Raw genomic sequence first — 19,429 nt, 5'->3', positions numbered from 1 at the left:
AAGCATAGCTGCAAACCAAACTTCCCCAGTGGCACCAGCCAGCCAGATCCCAACAAACCCACTCATCATCACCTCACACTGTAATTAGCCCATGAACACTTTTGCCTTTAATGTTTTGAAATCATTAAGATGAATAAAAGAATAACCCTTCCTCCCCCTGCTGTTTGAAAGTAAAATATTAGAAACAAAGGCAGAGTTTACCATTCGGTTATCTTTAATATTTGTGAATGAATACTGATGACAGTGCATTTTAAATACAACCATAACTTAGGTCATCCGTTTCTTTCTGTGACTCTATGAACCTAATTCAAAACTGCTTCATTTTTCAAGAAATGGTTGAGGATGATGGGGGTAGAGGAGAAGTGGAAGGAAAACCAAAGTCCAGAATTCTTTGGAAGCAGAGCAGCCTCCACTCAGGCCCAAGAGAGAGTGGGGGATGGGTGTAGGAGAGATTCCAGAAACCTTGGCAGAACCCGATTCGCAGAGACACAGCAATGGCCAGCGGATGAAACCTCAACTAGAGAGACTGAAGTTATCAAAGTCCCAAGGCATTCCAGGGTCTGAATAGAAGAACACGGATGGTCAATTTGGCAACTACCAGCACTCAGCAGTGCTGCTTCAGGGTACACCAACACGGGGGCGTTCTCTGCAGGACCCGTTAATGCAAACTCATTCAGCACTCTGCCCCGTAAAAGTGACAGTCAGCAAACCTCCATGCAGCTGAGCAGGGGAGTATGAAGGGCCCAAGCAGCTTCCGGAAGCCTAAGCGGGGAGCTGCGGCCCCAGGCTTGGTGCAGGATTGACCATCAAGATACCACGCTCAGGTGAGGACTGAGGCTTGGAGCGCGCAGCTGTGCGCCCTGTTCTGACTGAGAGGCGCCTCTTTGCTGGAGATTGGAGGCTTGGCTCCTGCACCCCCAGTTCCCTAGAGCGACGCCGACAGCCACGTGTGACAGTTGAGAGGACCTCTGGGGCACAGGGACCCAGGGAAGTCCGCGGGGCTGCGTGAGGTTTCCGGGAACTGTGGGCAACGCCCCCTGGCTGTGCTGTAGATTCCCTGGCAGCCCGTAGGCGCTTGGGAGCCTTGCAGCTAGTACCATCACCTGCAGCCAGGGACCTAGCGAGTTTGGGGGCCAAGCCTCGGGCTGCCCTCCAGAGCCTGCGATCCTGCTTCCACCTGGTCAGCTCTGGGCTGGTGCGTGCCGTAGGCTCCGTGTGGTCCACGGCCTTCCGGTCTTGGCCGCACTTCCACAGCTCGTAGCGCTCGGGTTGCAGGATACGAACGAAGGCATCCATGGAAAAGGTGACCCTGGCCTCCCCGCAGCTGCACTGGGAGGCCACTTTGCCATACTCGATCCAGCGCGGGGTGGCGAAATTGATGGCTTCGGCGCAGTTGAAGCCGTGGTTGAACCCCGCGTGGTAGCCGTAAGGAAAGGTCACCATGAACTCGCCAGCCTGCTGAGTGATGCGGCGGAAGGGGATGCCGTTCTGCCGCAGGACGCTGGGCGAGATGAGGGCCACCTTGTGCCGCAGGAAGGCCTGGCAGCTGCGGGAACTGCCCGGGAACAGCTGCCCGGCCAGGCGCTCCAGGCGCCGCCCGTGCTCCGGGGGCACCGCGTACCACGTCTTGGGCTCCCCGAAGTGCAGGTAGTTGATGCTGTACAGGTCCATGTCCTCCGTGTGCCAGGCGAACGTGGTCTTCCACATGCCAAAGTACAGGTAGGGCGTGTTGACGCCCTCGATGACGACACCACATTCCTGCTCCAACAGGTCCTGAATGGTGCCCAGGCGCCTGAGGTTCCAGTGTGCCGTGTTTTCATCAAACAGAGAGCCGCTGATATCAGCACCATAGATTGGGGCATCGTAGAGACGGTTTTTCCAGTATTTTCGCTCTAAATCTTCAAAATTCAGGTGCGGTGGGGTCTGGTATTTTGTGCTGTTGGCAAGTTGGCGATACTCGCTCAGAGTCATGGCTTTGTTCTTTTTATGGAATTGAGTAAAGACACCTGCCCCGCCATAGGCCACCTGCTGGAGGGGGCGAGTTATTAAGATGTCATCGATGTCATCATAGGTCTGTCTGGCCCTCCACTCCTTGGGTGGGATGACCTTGGCCAGGCCTCCCCGGTGTGCACCCTGAGATTCCATGTAAGCAATATAGTTATCAAAATCACTAAACTCTTCTTTGGTTGGATGAAATACCATTATGCTGCAATTTGGATTCTGAGCACGATGGGCCTTAGACTTCATAGTTTCAATTTAATAAGCAGCCAATTTTCAATGTTTAGCTAAGTCAAGATGGTTCAGGATGGAAGAAAAGTCCACCTTTGAAAATCTGAGTTGCTGTCTCTAGGAGGTAGCAGGATCCACCAGTTAAGGTTTTTTGCAAATAAGGTAATAATCCCTTTTAGGCTTGCTGTGTCACCAGGGGCACTCCACTGTTGGTGGCAGCTTTGTCCAGGCTCTGATGGTCAGTGAGTCTGCAATTGGTACTGTTCCTCAGGTGGTGGCTGGCTCTACCTCCTTGAGGTCTACTGAATAGCCTAGACTTGGGTGGGTGACTCAGATGTAGTTGAGTATATATGAGTGCTGTGTCTAATACAAAATCTGAAAGAAAGAATATAGAAACATTGAAAATTAATGTTTGGAAAAAAGTTATGAAAGAATTACCAAATAAATACCAGAATGAGAAACTACTATTCCAAAGATAGGCTAAAATGTTATAAGATTATCAATACAAGTGATGGTGTGGATGTGGGACAAGAATTCTCACTCTCTACTAGAATGAGCATTTCAGGTATGGAAAGTCAAGACCCAAAATTGTCCTACTAGAAGGACCTCTATGGGTGAGATCCTAGTGGAAAGAAGTGGTCATCAAAGAAGGGTGTACTTTTCTCTGAAGAGAGGAGAGATCTTCCACTTAGCTTATGGCCTTGTCTAAATATTGATGGGGCTTGTGAATTCAAAAGGCTTCCATAGCCTAGGCAAGAGCCTCAGGTGATCACTGATGTCATACATAAGAGTGTTAATTGTTAAATTAACAAGAGTCACTGTGCACTAACTTCTCATGCAGGACCTATGCTCTCAAAGAGTTAGATTAGGAGAGTTAGAAGTAAAACCTGTTTTCAAAGATTTATTCCATTTTAGTGTATTAAGTGGAAGGTATTATTATATCTTATAAGTTTCAGTTACACCAAAGTGTCCAACTCCATGTTTGTTTCCTTGGTGCTTCTTTAATTAATGATTAAGCTTATTCCCAAATATTTACTTTCTTTTAGTATATTAAGTGGAGGCTATTCTTATGTCTCATAAACTGCAGTTATGTCTTAGTGCTCCCAAAAGATGTATCATTTTTGGGTGCTTCTTTAAGTGAATTAAGTTTCTCAAAAAAAAAAGTGAAATTAATTTCGAGATGGAATGCTTTTGAACAGCCCTTGTCTTGACTGTTGAGAAACAGGGTTTTTTTCTTTTTGTTTTTTCTTTTTTCATACCAATTATTGAACTCTTTGATTACTATAAATAATCTTCAGTGTATAAAGTGAGTTGAAAATAGAATTTAGTATAAAATAAGACTGGGAATAGAAGAGGGAAGAAGATGAGAGGTGGGAGTGCAGGTGGGGAGGCGAGCCAGTGGGAAGAATCACTGTGTTCCTAAAGTTGCACTTAGGAAATGCATGAAGTTTGTATTCCTTAAATAATAGATTTCTTTGGGAAAAAAAAAGAAAACAAAGAGTTACAGCTAATACACAAAGGGGGAGGGATGGAATTTTAAATAATAGCATCCAAAAGAAAGGGAAATGTAATAAAGTAAACATGGACTAATACAAAATACATAGCAAGATAACAGACTCAACTTAACCAAACCAATAACATTTAATGTAGGTAGTCAAAACACCAATTAATAGGGAGAGACTCTTGGGACCAGACATTTAGCTTAGCAGTTAAGCACCCATGTCCCACATCAGAGTGCTGAGTTTGATTTTCCTGGCTCTGGATCCTCATTCCAGCTTCCTGCCAAAGTAGATCCTGGAAGGTGGCAGTTATGGCTCAAGTAATTGGGTTCCTGCTACCCATGTGGGAGACTTGGATTGAATTCACAGCTGCTAGTTCTTGTCCCAACCCAGCCCCAGTCACTTACAAAGAGAACCAGAGTGCAGGATATATGTCTGTATAGTCTGTCTCTCTCTCTCTTAAATAAGAAAAAAAGAATTTAAGGCAGAGATTGTCAAATTTGATAAAACAAGATCTAACCTATACACAAGGATAGGAAAGGTCAAAGAAATACTACACTGCTGTTTGGGGAAGGGGGGTGACCCTAGGAATCTAAGCAGCCTCTCGAAGCTAGAAAAGGTGAGGAACACTGCCAGTGCTTTGATTTTGACCCATTGAAATCCATTTGAGACTTCTGACCTCCAGAACTGAAAATGATATATTTGTGTTGCTTTAAACCATTACGTCTGTAGTAATTAGTTACAGCAGCAACAGCAAACTAATATAATACCCAACAATATATTCAAAGGACATCATGACAAGACAGAGTTTTTCACAGGAATGCAGAGAAGGTTTGTCATTAGATGATCTATCAGGGGATAGAGAGAGCTTAAGCTGAGCACAGTTTCTAGGCTCCGGGTTGCTCCACTTCCAATCCAGCTCCCTGCTAACTCACCTGGGAAGGTAGCAGCAGACTACCCAAGTAGTTGGGCCCCTGCCACCCATTTGAGAGGCCTGGACAGAGTTTCAAGCTCCTAGCTTCAGCCTGGCCCAGCCCTGGCCATGGCAGCCATTTGGGGAGTGACTCCGCAAATGGAACATCAGGGTATTTCTCTCTAAGTGCCTTTAAAATAAATAAATAAATCATTTTGAAACAAAAAAAAATAATTTTTTTGTGAAAAACAAAAATATTATTTATTTGAAAGAGTATGTGGGCGGGGTGGGGGGGGCAGAGAGAGAGAGATGTTTTCCATCTGCTGGTTTACTCCCCAAATGACCACAATGGCCAGGGCTGGGCCAGGCTGAAGCCAGGAGTCAGAAGATTCATCTGGTTCTCACAGGTGGGTGGCAGGGACCCAAACACTTGGGCCATCATCTGCTGCTTTCCCCAGGCCATTAGAAGGAAGCTGGATCGGAAGTGGAGCAGTTGGGACAGGAACCCACACCCATTATGGGATACCAGCATTGCAGAAAGAGGCTTTACCCAGTATGCCACAATAATGGCTCCTAAAATTTTTCTCTTTAATGATTTTACTGTAAATTCTTTATAGGTTTATAATATATATCAAAAACTTCATTCTTTCTACCTGAAAACTTGCTCTAGAGAATAAGTGGGGCAGGAGTTTGATGAAGAACTTAAGATGCCACTTGGGACATCTGTATTTTATATTGGAGTACCTGAGTTTGAGTCCTGGCTCCACACCTGATTATAGCTACCTGATAATGTGTATCCGAGGGGGCAGCAGGTGATGGCTTAAGTAGTGGGGACCCTGCCACCCATGCAGGGGACTGGGATTGAGTTCCTGGCTCCTGGTCATGGCCTGACGCGGCCCTGGCTATTGTGAGAATGTGGGCACTGAACCAGAAGATGGGAGCATTTTCTTCCTCCCTCCTTCCCTCTCTCCCTCCCTCCCTTTCTTCCCTCCTTCCTTCTTTCTATTCTTTCTCCTTTCTTCTTTCTTTCCTTTCCTTCTTTCCTTTCTCTTTTTTCTCTCCCTACCTCTAGAATAAATATTTTAAAAAGAAAAAGGTGACATTATTTAGAAAGAGCTCAGTATCAGAAACTTAAATACCATGCTGAAGACTTTCCCTCCCAGGAAATAATAAAATGCTGACTAGGAATATCACATAAGCTCCCATGAATATTCTTATTGAATATACAATTAAAACAAGCTTGAAATTGTGTTCTATAAGTCTCAAAAGGTTTCTCTGTGAAACTGTGTTCTTGCTTCTTTCAACTGAAATGACAAGTAATGGTAAATAATTAGCCGGTCACTTCAGATTTTCCTTATCCACCATAGCCACAATTATGTGGAATTCTTCATTTAGGGAAACAACAGTTCTGACAATTAAAAAGTATTTTCTTCCTATGAGAATGATTAAAAAATAGTACTTGGGGGCTGGTGCTGTGGTGTAGTGGGTAAAGCCACCGCCTGCAGTGTTGGCATCCCATTTGGGCGCCGGTTTGCACCCTGGCTGCACCAATTCTGATCCAGCTCTCTGCTATGGCCTGGGAAAGCAGTAGAAGACAGCCCAAGTCCTTGGGCCCCTGCACCCAAGTGGGAGACCAGGAAGAAGCTCCTGGCTCCTGGCTTCGGATCGGTGCAGCTCCCACCATTGTGGCCATCTGGGAAGTGAACCAGCGGATGGAAGACCTCTGTCTCTCTGCCTCTCCTTCTCTCTCTGTGTAACTCTGACTTTCAAGTAAATAAATACATCTTTAAAAAAAAATACTTGGTCCCATAATCTTGATGGCTTTCTTAAGACTTATCTCCCTTTCTTTTAAAAATAATGCCTCAGGCACCGGGTACTAGCCCCGGTTGCTCCTCTTCCAGTCCAGCTCTCTGCTGTGGCCCGGGAGGGCAGCGGACTCTCACTGTCTAACTCTGGCAAAAAAAATAAATAAATAATAATGCCTCAGGGGCTGGAGCAGTGACATAGAGGGTAAAGCCTCCACCGGCAGTGCCAGCATCCCATACGGGCACTGGTTTGAGTCCCAGCTGCTCCACTTCCCATCCAGCTCTCTGCTATGGCCTAGGAAAGCAGTAGAAGATGGCCCAGGTCCTTCGGCCACTGCCTCTGTGTGGGATGACCGGGAGAAATTTCCTGGCTCTTGGCTTTGGATTGGTGCAGCTCCAGCCACTGTGGCCAATAGGGGAGTGAACCAGCAGATAGAAGACCTCTCTCTCTCTGCCTCTCCTTCTCTCTCTGTATAACTCTGACTTTAAATAAATAAATCTTTTTTTAAAAAATGCCTCTTAAGCTTCCTAAGGATGTGCGTGTGTGTATGCACACATGCATGTGTGTGTAGGTATGCACACACGTGTGTTTTAAGCTAGAGAAGATGAAAAATGGATTACATTTAACAATTTGTTTCACTGCAGCCTTTGCCCAAATTATAGGACAACAGCAGAGCCTTTTGTCTTTCATGTGGTATACATATTTATGTTACATAATTTCAGTTGGAGGGTGGTGAGCAAAATGTCTCAGACATTAGCCATTATTTCTCTGACAGTCAACATTTAAGTGCTATGATTAGTCAAAATTTTCTTCTCAAGTTAGAAAAGTTACTTACCCTTCTTACAAATCATAGAAGACAATAAATATGTTATAGCTGAAAAAAACCTACTTTAGTGCATGGTCTTAATTCTACTACCAAAAGACATAGACTAGATGACTGGATCAACAAAGAGAATCCATCTATATGTTGCCTTCAGGAGACACACCTTATCAGCAAAGATGTACGCAGACTGAAAGTGAAAGGATGGAAAAAGATACTCCAAGCTAACAGAAATTAAAAAAGAGCTGGTGTGGCCATCCTGATATCAGACAAAATAGACTTTAACATAAAAACTGTTATAAGAGACAGAGAAGGGCACTATATAATGATTAAAGGATCTATCCAACAGGAAGACATTACTATTATAAATGTATACGCACCTAATTACAGGGCGCCTGGCTACCTGAAAGAATTACTAAAGGATTTAAAGGGAGATATAGATTCAAATACAATAGTAACAGAGGACCTCAACACCCCACTCTCACCAATGGACAGATCAACCAGTCAGAAATTCAACAAGGAAACAACAGAGTTAATTGACACTATAGACCAAATAGACCTAATAGATATCTTCAGAACCTCCCACCCCACAGCCACAGAGTTCACGTATTTCTCCCAGTACATGGAACATTCTCTAGGACTGACCATATACTAGGCCATAAAGGGAGCCTCCACAAATTCAAAAAAATTGAAACTATACCATGCAGCTTCTCAGACCATAGTGCAGTGAAACTCGAAATCAACAACCTAAGAATCTCTACACAATATGCAAATATATGGAGAATGGACATGATCCTAAATGAACAGTGGGTCATAGAAGAAATTAAAAGAGAAATCAAAAGCTTTCTAGAAACAAATAAAAATGATAACACCACCTATCAAAACCTGTGGGACACAGCAAAAGCAGTGCTAAGAGGAAAATTTATAGCAATTGGTGCCTACATCAAGAAGCTGCAAAGGAACCAAACAAAAGAACTCTCCATGCACCTCAAGGATTTAGAAAAACAGCAGCAAATCAAGCCCAAATCTAGCAGGAGGAAAGAAATACTAAAGATCAGAGAAGAAATTAACAGAATTGAAACCAAAAAAACAATACAAAAGATCAACAAAACCAGGAGCTGGTTCTTTAAAAAAATAAACAAAATCAACACACCATGGACCCAACAAACAAAAAAAGGAGAGAGAAGAACCCTAATCTGTAAAATCAGAGATAGTAAAATGGAAATGTAACAACAGACACAACAGAAATAAAAATAATCATCAGAAACCACTACAAAGAGATGTATGCTAACAAATTGGGGAACCTGGAAGAAATGGATAGATTCCTGGACACATACAACCTGCCTAAACTGAGCCATGAAGATATAGAAAATCTAAACAGACCCATAACCATGGAAGAAACTGAATCAGTAATAAATGCACTACCAAAAAAGAAGAGCTCAGGACCAGATGGCTTCACTGCTGAATTTTACCAGACATTTAGAGAACAACTAACCCCAGTTCTTCTCAAATTATTCAAAACGATTGAAAGGGAGGGAATCCTCCCAAATTCTTTCTTCGAAGGCAATATCACCTTAATTCCTAAGCCCAGAAAAAACACAACAGAGAAAGAAAACTACAGACCTATCTCCCTGATGAACATAGATGCAAAAATACTCAACAAAATTCTGGCAAACCAAATCCAACTACACATCAGAAAGATCATTCACCCGGACCAAGTGGGATTTATCCCTGGTATGCAGGGATGGTTCAATATTTGAAAGTCAATCAATGTAATACATCACATTAACAAATTGAGAAACAAAAATCATATGATTATCAAAATAGATGCAGAGAAAGCATTTGGCAAAATACAATACCCTTTCATGATGAAAACCCTAAGCAAATTGGGGTTAGAAGGAACATTCCTCAACACAATTAAGGCAGTCTATGATAAACCAATGGCCAGCATCATATTGAATGGGGAAAAGTTGGAGGCATTTACATTGAAAACTGGCATCAGACAGGGATGCCCACTCTCACCATTGCTATTCAATATAGTTCTAGAAGTGTTAGCCAAGGTCATCAGGCAAGAAAAAGAAATTAAAGGGATACAAATGGGAAAGGAGGAAGTTAAACTATCCCTATTTGCAGATGACATGATACTATATATAGGGGACCCGATAAACTCCTATAAGATACTATTGGAACTCAGTAGAGTTTGGTAAAGTAGCAGGATACAAAGTCAACGCTCAGAAATCAACAGCCTTTGTATACAGAGACAATGCCAGGGCCGAGGAAGAACTTCTAAGATCAATCCCATTCACAATAGCCACAAAAACAATAAAGTACCTTGGAATAAATTTAACCAAGGAGGTCAAAGACCTCTATGATGAAAATTACAAAACACTAAAGAAAGAAATAGAAGACGACACAAAAAAAAAAAAAGGAAAAACCTGCCATGCTCATGGATTGGAAGAATCAATATCATCAAAATGATTCTCTCATCACTCTCCCAAAAGCAATTTACAAGTTCAATGCAATACCAATCAAAATACCAAATTCATTCTTCAAAGACCTAGAAAAAACGATGCTGAAATTCATACGGGGAAACAGGGGACTGAGAATAGCTAAAGCAATCCTTTACAATAAAAACAAGGCTGGAGGCATCACAATTCCAGACTTCAAGACCTACTACAGGCAGTTATAATCAAAACAGCCTGGTACTGGTACAAAAACAGATGGATAGACCAATAGAACAGAATAGAAACACCGGAGATCAATCCAAACATCTATTACCAACTCATATTTGACAAAGGACCTAAAACCAACCCCTGGAACAAGGACAGCCTCTTCAACAAATGGTGCTGGGAAAACTGGATGTCCACATGTTGAAGTATGAAGCCAGACCCCTACCTTACACCTTATACAAAAATCCACTCAACATGGATCAAAGAACTAGAGATATGCCACGACACCATGAAACTAATTGAGAGCATAGGGGAAACCCTTCAAGATATTGGAACAGACAAAGAATTCCTGGAGAAGACCCCAGAGGCACGGGTAATCAAAGGTAAAATAAACAAATGGGATTACCTCAAATTGAAAAGTTTCTTTACAGCAAAGGAAACAGTCAGGAAAGTGAAGAGGCAACCAACAGAATGGGAGACATTATTCGCAAACTACACAACTGCAACAGCATTAACAACTAGAATCCATAAAACGATCAAGAAACACATAGAATCAAAACAAACAACCCAATAAAAAGATGGGACAAGGACTTTAACAGACATTTTTCAAAAGAGGAAATCCAAATGGCCAACAGACACATGAAAAAATGCTCAGGATCCCTAGCCATCAGGGAAATGCAGATCAAAACCACAATGAGGTTTCACCTCACTCTGGTTAGATTGGCTTACATGCAGAAATCAACCAACAATAGATGCTGGTGAGGATGTGGGGGAAAAGGGAATGCAAACTGGTAAAGCCACTATGGAAGACAGTTTGGAGAGTCCTCAGAAACCTGAATATAGCACTACCACAGGACCCAGCCATCCCACTCCTTGGAATTTACCCAAATACAATTAAAGGGGAGAACAAAAGAACCATTTGCACCTCAGTATTTGTTGCAGTTCAATTCACAATAGCTAAGACATGGAAGCAACCTAAATGTCCATCAACGGATGACTGGATAAAGAAACTATGGGATATGTACTCTATGGAACACTATACAGCAGTAAAAAACAATGAAATCCGGGCATTTACAACAAAATGGAGGGAGCTGGAAAACATCATGCTGAGTGAAATAAGCCAGTCCAAAAGGGACAAATATCATATGTTCTCCCTGATGGATGGCAACTAAACAAGCATGTAAAATGATACCCATTGAAGTGCAATGGACACTACAAGAGACAATGACATGATCAGCCCTTGTCTAGACTGTTGAGGAACAACTTGCTATTTTATTCCTTTCAGTATTTTTGTTGTTGTTGTTGTTGTTGCTCTGTTTGTTCTACATAAGACCACTGGTTAAACTCTGTAATCAATGCACAATCATTCTTAGGCGTTTAAAAATTAACAGAAAAGTGATCTCTGTTAAATATAGGAGTGGGAATAAGAGAGGGAGGAGATATATAGGTTGGCACATGCTCACTCGGACTTACCTCCAATGGTGGAACTAGAAATGTGCCAGGGGATTTCAACTCAATCTTATCAAGGAGGCAGGTACCAAAGCCAGCGCACTTGGTAAAGTGATAAGTATAAATACACAACCAATCAAAAAGATTGAGTATGTGTTGATGAGATTTCACAAATAAGACCAGTGTAAGCAAATAATGAAGGATAGAAATAAAAGGGAGAGAATGATCCTGCGGGGGAAGCAGGACACACAGCAGACTCATAGAATGGCAGCACTCCTGCCTCAGAATCAACCCTTGGGACATTCGGATCTGGCTAAAAGGTCCATGAGAGTCTCACAGGCATGGAAAGCCATGACACGGTGGCAAAAAAAAAATCTAAATGAAAGATCCTGGTGAACAAGACCCCAGCAGAAGGAACAGGCCATCAAGGAGAGAAGCGCCTTTCTCTGAAGGGAGGAAGGAACCTCCATTGTGATACGGCCTTGACTAAACAAGTTCAGAGTCAGTGAACTCAAGGGGCTTCCATAGCCTAGACAGCTCATAGCAAGAGTCTCAGGTGATTGCTGACGTCATAAATAAAAGTGCCAATTGTTAATCAACAACGGGAGTCACTGGGTACATAGTCCCCACGTAGGATCTCTGTCCTTAATGTGATTTACTATGACACTTAAAAACAACACTACTAATGGAACAATACCCTATACCTTGTGCGGTTGTATGAGTGCAGCCTGTTGAAATCCTTGCCTAGTATATACTAAGTTGATCTTCAGTATATGAAGGTAATTGAAAATGAAAGTCGATGAAGGGCAGGATGGGAGAGGGAGTGGGAGAGGGGAGGGCCACGGGAGGGAGGGAGGTTTCGGGGGAAGCCACAACAATACACAAGTTGCACTTTGTAAATTCACATTTATTAAATAAAAAAATAACTATATAACAAACAAAAAAAAAAGAAAAAAAAACTTAATACTTTACCCTTTTAGTATTTTTTATGTTCTACTTAAAACTATTGGTTGAACTCTGTAATCAATACACAATTACTCTTAGGTGTTTAATTATTGCTATAACTAGTACTCAAATAGTATTTTACACTTTGCGTTTCTGTGTGGGTGTAAACCGTGGAAATCTTTACTTACTATATGCTAAATTGATCTTCTGTATATAAAGATAATTGAAAATTAATGTTGATGTGAATGGAAGGGGAGAGGGAGTGGGAGAGGAGAGTGTTGTGGGTGGGAGGGAAGTTATGGGGGGGGAAGCTATTGTAATCCATAAGCTGTACTTTGGAAATTTATGTTCATTAAATAAAATAAAATATAAAAAAACCCTATTTTATAGAGATAAGTGATTCAATTTTCACACTTTATTAAATACATTGTTTTTACTTTTCTACCATTATTACTCTCATTTATACTTACATATTTATCCCATATATCAGTATATAAAACAGTATACCAAATAAAACATGAGTTGGGTGAAATGAAATTCCTCAGATAAGAAACTTATTTTGACTTATATTATAGGGTTTAAATATTTTAAAATTGTCAACATATAATGCAAAAACATCTCAGAAAGAATGTATAATTTTAAATTCTCAACATTGAATAACTTTATATTGGAAAAATATTTTTTTCACTAATTTCATAAATAAGAACATGTAGTCCAAATTTTAATTTATATTTCTTGGATTACCACTTGGACTGATTTTTTTTCAAGATAATTAGCCATTGGTTTTTATCTAATGTATTGTTTCATACTTTTGTCCTATTTTTGCTAATAGGATCCTAGTGTGTTTTCTGATCTACTTATATGAACATTTTACATACTACTTAATATTGTATATATTAAAAAATTTATTAGATGTCAATAACTACTTTTGTTTGTCATTTCTATTTCTTTAACAAAAATTAAGACATTTTTATATTTCAATGTTTTATGTTGTAGATTCTATTTCCCTATTTATATGCAGATAAATATTATTTTCCTACTTATATCTAATTTACCCTTAATTCTGATTTTTTTGTGAGGAGTCATTAACTTCCTTTTTTTAAGAAAGCTTTTATTTAATAAATATATATTTCATAAGTACAGCTTTTGGATTATACACCCCCCACACCTGCCCTCCCATCCCCATTAACTTTTTTTTTTTTTTTTTTTGACAGGCAGAGTGGATAGTGAGAGAGAGAGACAGAGAGAAAGGTCTTCCTTTTGCCATTGGTTCACCCTCCAATGGCCGCCACGGCTGGCGCGCTGCGGCCGACACACTGCGCTGATCCGAAGGCAGGAGCCAGGTGCTTTCTCCTGGTCTCCCATGGGGTGCAGGGCCCAAGCACTTGGGCCATCCTCCACTGCACTCCTGGGCCACAGCAGAGAGCTGGCCTGGAAGAGGGGCAACCGGGACAGAATCCGGCGCCCCGACTAGGACTAGATCCCGGTGTGCCAGCGCTGCTAGGTGGAGGATTAGCCTAGTGAGCCGCGGCACCGGCCCCCATTAACTTTCAAAAGTGGCTTATGGGGTGGTGCTGTCACACAGTGAGTTAAGCAGCTGCTTGGGATGACTATCTCCCACATTGGAGTGCCAGTTCAAGCCCAGCTGCCCTGCTTCTAATCCAGCTTCCAGCTAATGTAGACTGTGGGGTAGGAGATGATAACTCAAGTACCTAGGCTCCTGCCACCCACTTGGAAGACCCAAACTCCTGGCTTTGGCCTAGTCCAGCTCTTTCAGCCTGGCTATTATAGGCATTTTGGGATTGAATCAGCAGATGGAAGATCTCTCTCTCTCTCTCTCTCTCTCTCTCTCTCTCTCTCTCCGTCCCTCTCTGTTGTTCTGCCTTTCAAGTAGAGGAAAAAATTGAAATAAATATTTTGTGAATGTTGGTGTGATGATGGATATAAGGAAAATATAAATTTGTTTCCTGGACCTTGATAGATAACTTGTTTATTGTGTATGTGTTGTTTAGAGCTTTTCTTAGTGTTAAATTTTATATCAATATTAAAAGTCCTGTCTTAAATTGTAGGAAATTTTTTGTTACTTGTTTTATGACTTTATCTACTCCTTTCGTTAATTGCACAGTGAGTCTCTCATGGATTGGACCTCTAATTTTCTTACTTTTTTTTCTACCAACTTTGTCATTATACTGCATCATCTGAAAAATTTCCTCATCTTTATCTTCCAAATCCCTTCATATTTGTTATTTTCATTTATCAAACTTTTAACTTTGAATAGATCATTTATGGTCCCTTAGGTTTTCTTTAAAGATTTATATTTGAAAGGTACAGAGAAATTTTCCATCTGCTGGTTCACTCCCTATTTGGCTACAATGCCTGGGGCTCTGGAACTCCATTCAGGTCTCCCACATGGGTGGCAGGGGCCCAAGTAGTTGGACCATCTTCTGCTGTTTTTCTGGGCACATTAGCTGGGAGTTGGGTCAGAAGCAGAGTAGCTGGGTATCTAATGAGCACTCCGCTATGGGTATGGCATCACAAGCAGTGACTTAACCTGCTGCACCAAAACACTTGCCCCATCCTTAGATTTTTTTTGTATGTGAGTACATACTTTTTTTTTTTATCATCTTGTTCTTATTTTATGGATGCTTGTCTTCTTTTATCTCTCTGAAAACACTGAAATGTAAATGGTTTTTGAAGTTTTGGGGTTTTTTCCACTGCACAACTTATTTCTTTCACATTACTTTTTGTCCATTATTTTACTTGATCTCTTTCAAGTTTAAGGCTTTCCTAAATGTATGGTAATCCTCAGTAGTAGGCTTATATATAAAAGCATAGCTCAAAAAAAGCTGATTGAAAACTCAGGGTGTGTGGATGGGTTTGCTGATATTCTCTTCATGCTGATCCAGCTGGGCTGTTTCCTGGGTGAACTCCTAATGCTGATATCTGTAGGTCTGGTCAAATTCCTCAGTGAAGGCTCCTCCAATATTTCTCCTGGAGGGGACAGGTCTGGCTTCCTAACCAAATAGGAAAATACGTATTTAAGTTTCACTATTCGTTATATAAAGTTTACTAAATTTGTTTTCCATATGACACTCCCACTTCAATGGTTCCTGGAAACTTTCAGTCCAGAGAGTGTCTTTTTCACCCGCTCTAGAAAATGAAGCTCAATCTTGTGCCAAGCTGACGGCAAGAAAGCTGCTCGGAGGAAGGATGGGGATCTGGAATTCTTGCTAATTCTTAGATGGATTTTTAACAAATCCTCCTTGGCCTCATTTCAACTGCCCCTGCCAGAGGTACCTAATGCCATAACATCCTAAGCATTTTGGGTTCTATAGAGACCATCATGTTGCTTCTCAGCTTTCCTTATTGACAGTTTAGGATTCAACTTTACAGGGTTTGATAAATCACCCTGTTTTTCAGTTTCTAGAATTTTGCTGTCATTCACCATTTTCTGTCTTTATAAGTTTATTTATTTATTTTGAAAGTCAGAGTTACACACAGAGAGAGAAGGAGAGGCAAAGAGAGAGAGAGAGAGAGGTCTTCCATCCACTGGTTCACTCCCCTACTGGCTGCAATGGTGGGAGCTGTGCCGATCCGAAGCCAGGAGCCAGGAGCCAGGAGCCAGGAGCCAGGAGCCAGGAGCCAGGAGCTTCTTCCAGGTCTCCTACGTGGGTGCAGGGGCCCAAGGACTTGGGCCATCTTCTACTGCTTTCCCAGGCCATAGCAGAGAGCTGGATTGGAAGTGGAGCAGCCGGGACTACTGGTGCCCAAATGTGATGCTGGCACTGCAGTCAGTGGCTTTACTGGCTATGCCATAGCGCCAGCCCCTAGTTTATTTTTTAAAATATAAATCTTGTTACTGCCACATTAGTGGGATTTTTGAAGGAAGGAAAGTAAGCCACAATCTTTTATTGCTTTTTGTTTTCCCAAGTGTATCTTCCATTGTTCCTTATACAGACTTTTGGTTCTACTCACATACCTCTGGTCACTGTCCCTCTAAACTCTTCCTCCCTCACTTCTTTTTCTGCATTGTAACTCCTGCCTTCCAGACCAAGCCAAGACTCTGCTGCATAAGGAATCCTCCTCTGCTAACCCAAGATCTTGGTGAGGATTCTATCCTCAACATTCCATGAGTACTATTTGCCTGGGTCATTTGGTGCTTAGTACAAATTGCTGAGGTGAGAATTCTCCAGACGCTGTTGTACTTGATAGGCAGTTGTCACCTCTGACAGGTACTTATTTAATGTAACAAACTTCTTCCGTGGGATGTCCTTGCTTCTCATTCCAAGATATATGTATGTCTCTGCCCTGCAAGCTTTGATATTCCATTCTTGACAAGCTGTATAGAAAAGGGAAGATGAAAGGACAACTTTCCCTGTGCTTACACATGTAATTGTTATGGACTTTCTACTTAGGAACATCCAGGAATGTGGATATAAAGGAGAAACATACATGGCAGGAAACATCGGCATGAAAGCATAGATTAAATTGTGTGACAGAACCCAGAGATCAGGATTTAAGTGTCACATTATGATCTCATTGTGACATATAACAAATTAAACATGGAGTTATGAATCTTGAGTCATCTTTATTTATTTATATCTGTTGCACAGATGTGGCGGCAGTAATAGTGGTATCTAGCAACAGAGAGGTGAGAGTCAAAAGTCCTCTTGCATCTACCTACAAGGACACACCACTCTATTTAGAGTTTGAGGCAATTTCTAAAATACACTTCTATGAATTATTTAAATACATTTCTTGAGTAGCATGTAAACCTAGTTCTTGGACTCTCTCAAGGTCTTTGTAACTAATCACTACTTTAAAAACATCCCCTTTGGCTTAAACTTTATAATACAGTGAATTCTATAGCACACAACTAAAGCACCCTGACCAATATATTTCCCCTGCCACATTCCCACTCTTCAAAGGCAATCATTAATATATTTCAGGTATTTTTTCTGTTTTGTTTTTTCCTATGGATCTTGACTTTCCAGTTTTAAATATTGTGGACACTCATACTGTAAAAGAAAGGATTTTGTCCTTTTATGCCCCACCTCAGCACACCCAGACTTTCCCTAATTTTTCTCATATGTCAATATTTTGGGCTAACTTCAAAGCCTAAATTTTTTCCATGTAAAATTAGTTTCAGCTGAACCATGTAGAGTACTATGATTGCACTGCCATTCATGTGTAAATACTTTCTCCTTTTTCTTGTTGTTTCAGACAGGTGAAAGGGTTTGAGGGAGGTACATCTCAGTGGTGTGGAACTCCAATCATCATATTCATGAATCAAAAAAGGACCTGTATATAAATTTTATTCATCTTATAGCTAATAATCCTCTCCTTCTTTAGTTTGTTTGGTTTTATGTGCCAGTTCTTTAAAAGGTTCATGGAAAAGTTATATATCATAAAAATAACCAAGCATGTATTTCAAATTTTTTTCACCAAAATAGACATCTTTTAATTCCATTTTCCATGAACTTTCTGAAGTACCCTGATACATATTAATTCATTACCAGATTAATTTCCAGACATGTAAATCTCTTCCATATATGAAACATATCATGTACTGAATCAAATTTCAGGAGCCCTCATATATTTATTTGAATATAGACTGATTAGTCTTTTGGTTGTTGCAGAGCCTGTATCCCAAGATTGCTATTCACTATAATCCTGAGGATTTTCTCTATTGCATTAGATCTCCTTTTCTAGCTCAGTCTCTTTTCCTGGCTTTACTCTCTTGTGTTGTTAGAACATGTCACTAGACCGGCGCTGTGGCTCAATAGGCTAATCCTCCACCTTGCGGCACCGGCACACCGGGTTCTAGTCCCAGTTGGGGCGCCGGATTCTGTCCTGGTTTCCCCTCTTCCAGGCCAGCTCTCTGCTGTGGCCAGGGAGTGCAGTGGAGGATGGTCCAAGTGCTTGGGCCCTGCACCCTATGGGAGACCAGGAGAAAGCACCTGGCTCCTGCCTTTGGATCAGTGTGGTGCGCCGGCTGCAGCACGCCGGCCGTGGCGGCCACTGGAGGGTGAACCAATGGCAAAGGAAGACCTTTCTCTCTGTCTCTCTCTCTCACTGTCCACTCTGCCTATCAAAAATAATAAATAAATAAAAATAAATTTTAAAAAAGAACATGTCACTAGGACCATCCTTGGAAGCTTCATTAGATAATTAAGTGGCTCACAGAATCTTAGGAGGAATAGAAACTAGGATCTGAGGACTGTGCATTCAGGAACAAGATGGGAATTATGCAACAAGTGGTATTTCTGTATCTCCCCTGGTCAAAGGCACCAAGACTAAGCAAAGACATTTCCAAGTACAATCTATGCCACTACTGCCTCTGAAAGCTGTTTCTTACCACACTCCTCCAGGAACAGATCCTTTGCAAAATACACTTTCTCACATTTCTTTAAATTTAGGTCTTTCGTGGAAGTACCTGATTATAAGAGCCTAGCTCATAGTCTACATTTTTGCTGCAATAGATGCTGGATAATTGAGTTCTAGCTTCAACTTTGCTGGGGCAGAGTTCACAGTGTGAAAATGTCTCCAAATATAAAAAGGGAATTTTAAAGTTATTGGGTATCCACAAATATCACATCTGTTTACCGGAGTTTATGTGTATGAAAATGTCTTTGTTCTTTTCTTGAATTGCAAAGCTAGTCTGTTTTCTGATCCTCTTTAACAACCTGTTTGGATATTCCTTTGTTTCCTATCCTCTAAAGTTTCATTAGGATATGATTGGTAAGTCACTTTTGTAAATTATTGTGCTAAGCCTGCCAAAGTAGAAACTCATATTCTTCATTGCTGTGAAACTGTCTTGTATCATTTCTTTGCTATATTCCTTTCAACTCCATTTTCAGTCTGTCTCTGAAAATACAATTAGTTGGACTTCAAACCTCTCGATTGACCCTCTAATTTTCTTGTCTTTTTTCTCCTATTTTCTAATGTTCTTTTCTTTTGTTACTTTCCAAATTTCCATCAATTATTTTTAATTTCCAGAATTTTTTCTCGGAATATTCATTACAGATTTCTGATATTGCCCATAGATGCAGATTTTCTCTTCTCAATTAGGAATAATTACAGAGCTTTTAAGGATTCA

At 41.2% G+C, this 19,429-nt stretch overlaps 1 protein-coding gene across 2 annotated transcripts in view; it reads right to left on the bottom strand.

Moving 5' to 3' along the window:
* Positions 1 to 203: 203 nt before the first annotated feature.
* LOC100348204 (lysine-specific demethylase 4D) overlaps positions 204 to 19,429 on the bottom strand; it is a 36,804-nt gene continuing 17,578 nt past the window's right edge. For both annotated transcript variants that reach the window (XM_002708442.5, XM_089332940.1), the window contains one exon: positions 204 to 2,604. In XM_002708442.5, coding sequence (XP_002708488.3) covers positions 763 to 2,247 — 1,485 coding nt within the window. In that variant the 5' untranslated portion in view covers positions 2,248 to 2,604 and the 3' untranslated portion in view covers positions 204 to 762. The remainder of the gene's footprint in view (positions 2,605 to 19,429) is intronic.

Source organism: Oryctolagus cuniculus, chromosome 1, assembly GCF_051225735.1.
Source record: "Oryctolagus cuniculus isolate XC-2025 breed Fujian yellow rabbit chromosome 1, ASM5122573v1, whole genome shotgun sequence".
In the NCBI taxonomy this organism is placed as follows: Eukaryota; Metazoa; Chordata; class Mammalia; order Lagomorpha; family Leporidae; genus Oryctolagus; species Oryctolagus cuniculus.
Note: the sequence above shows the minus strand (reverse complement) of the source record. Positions and strands in the feature narration are given on the sequence as shown.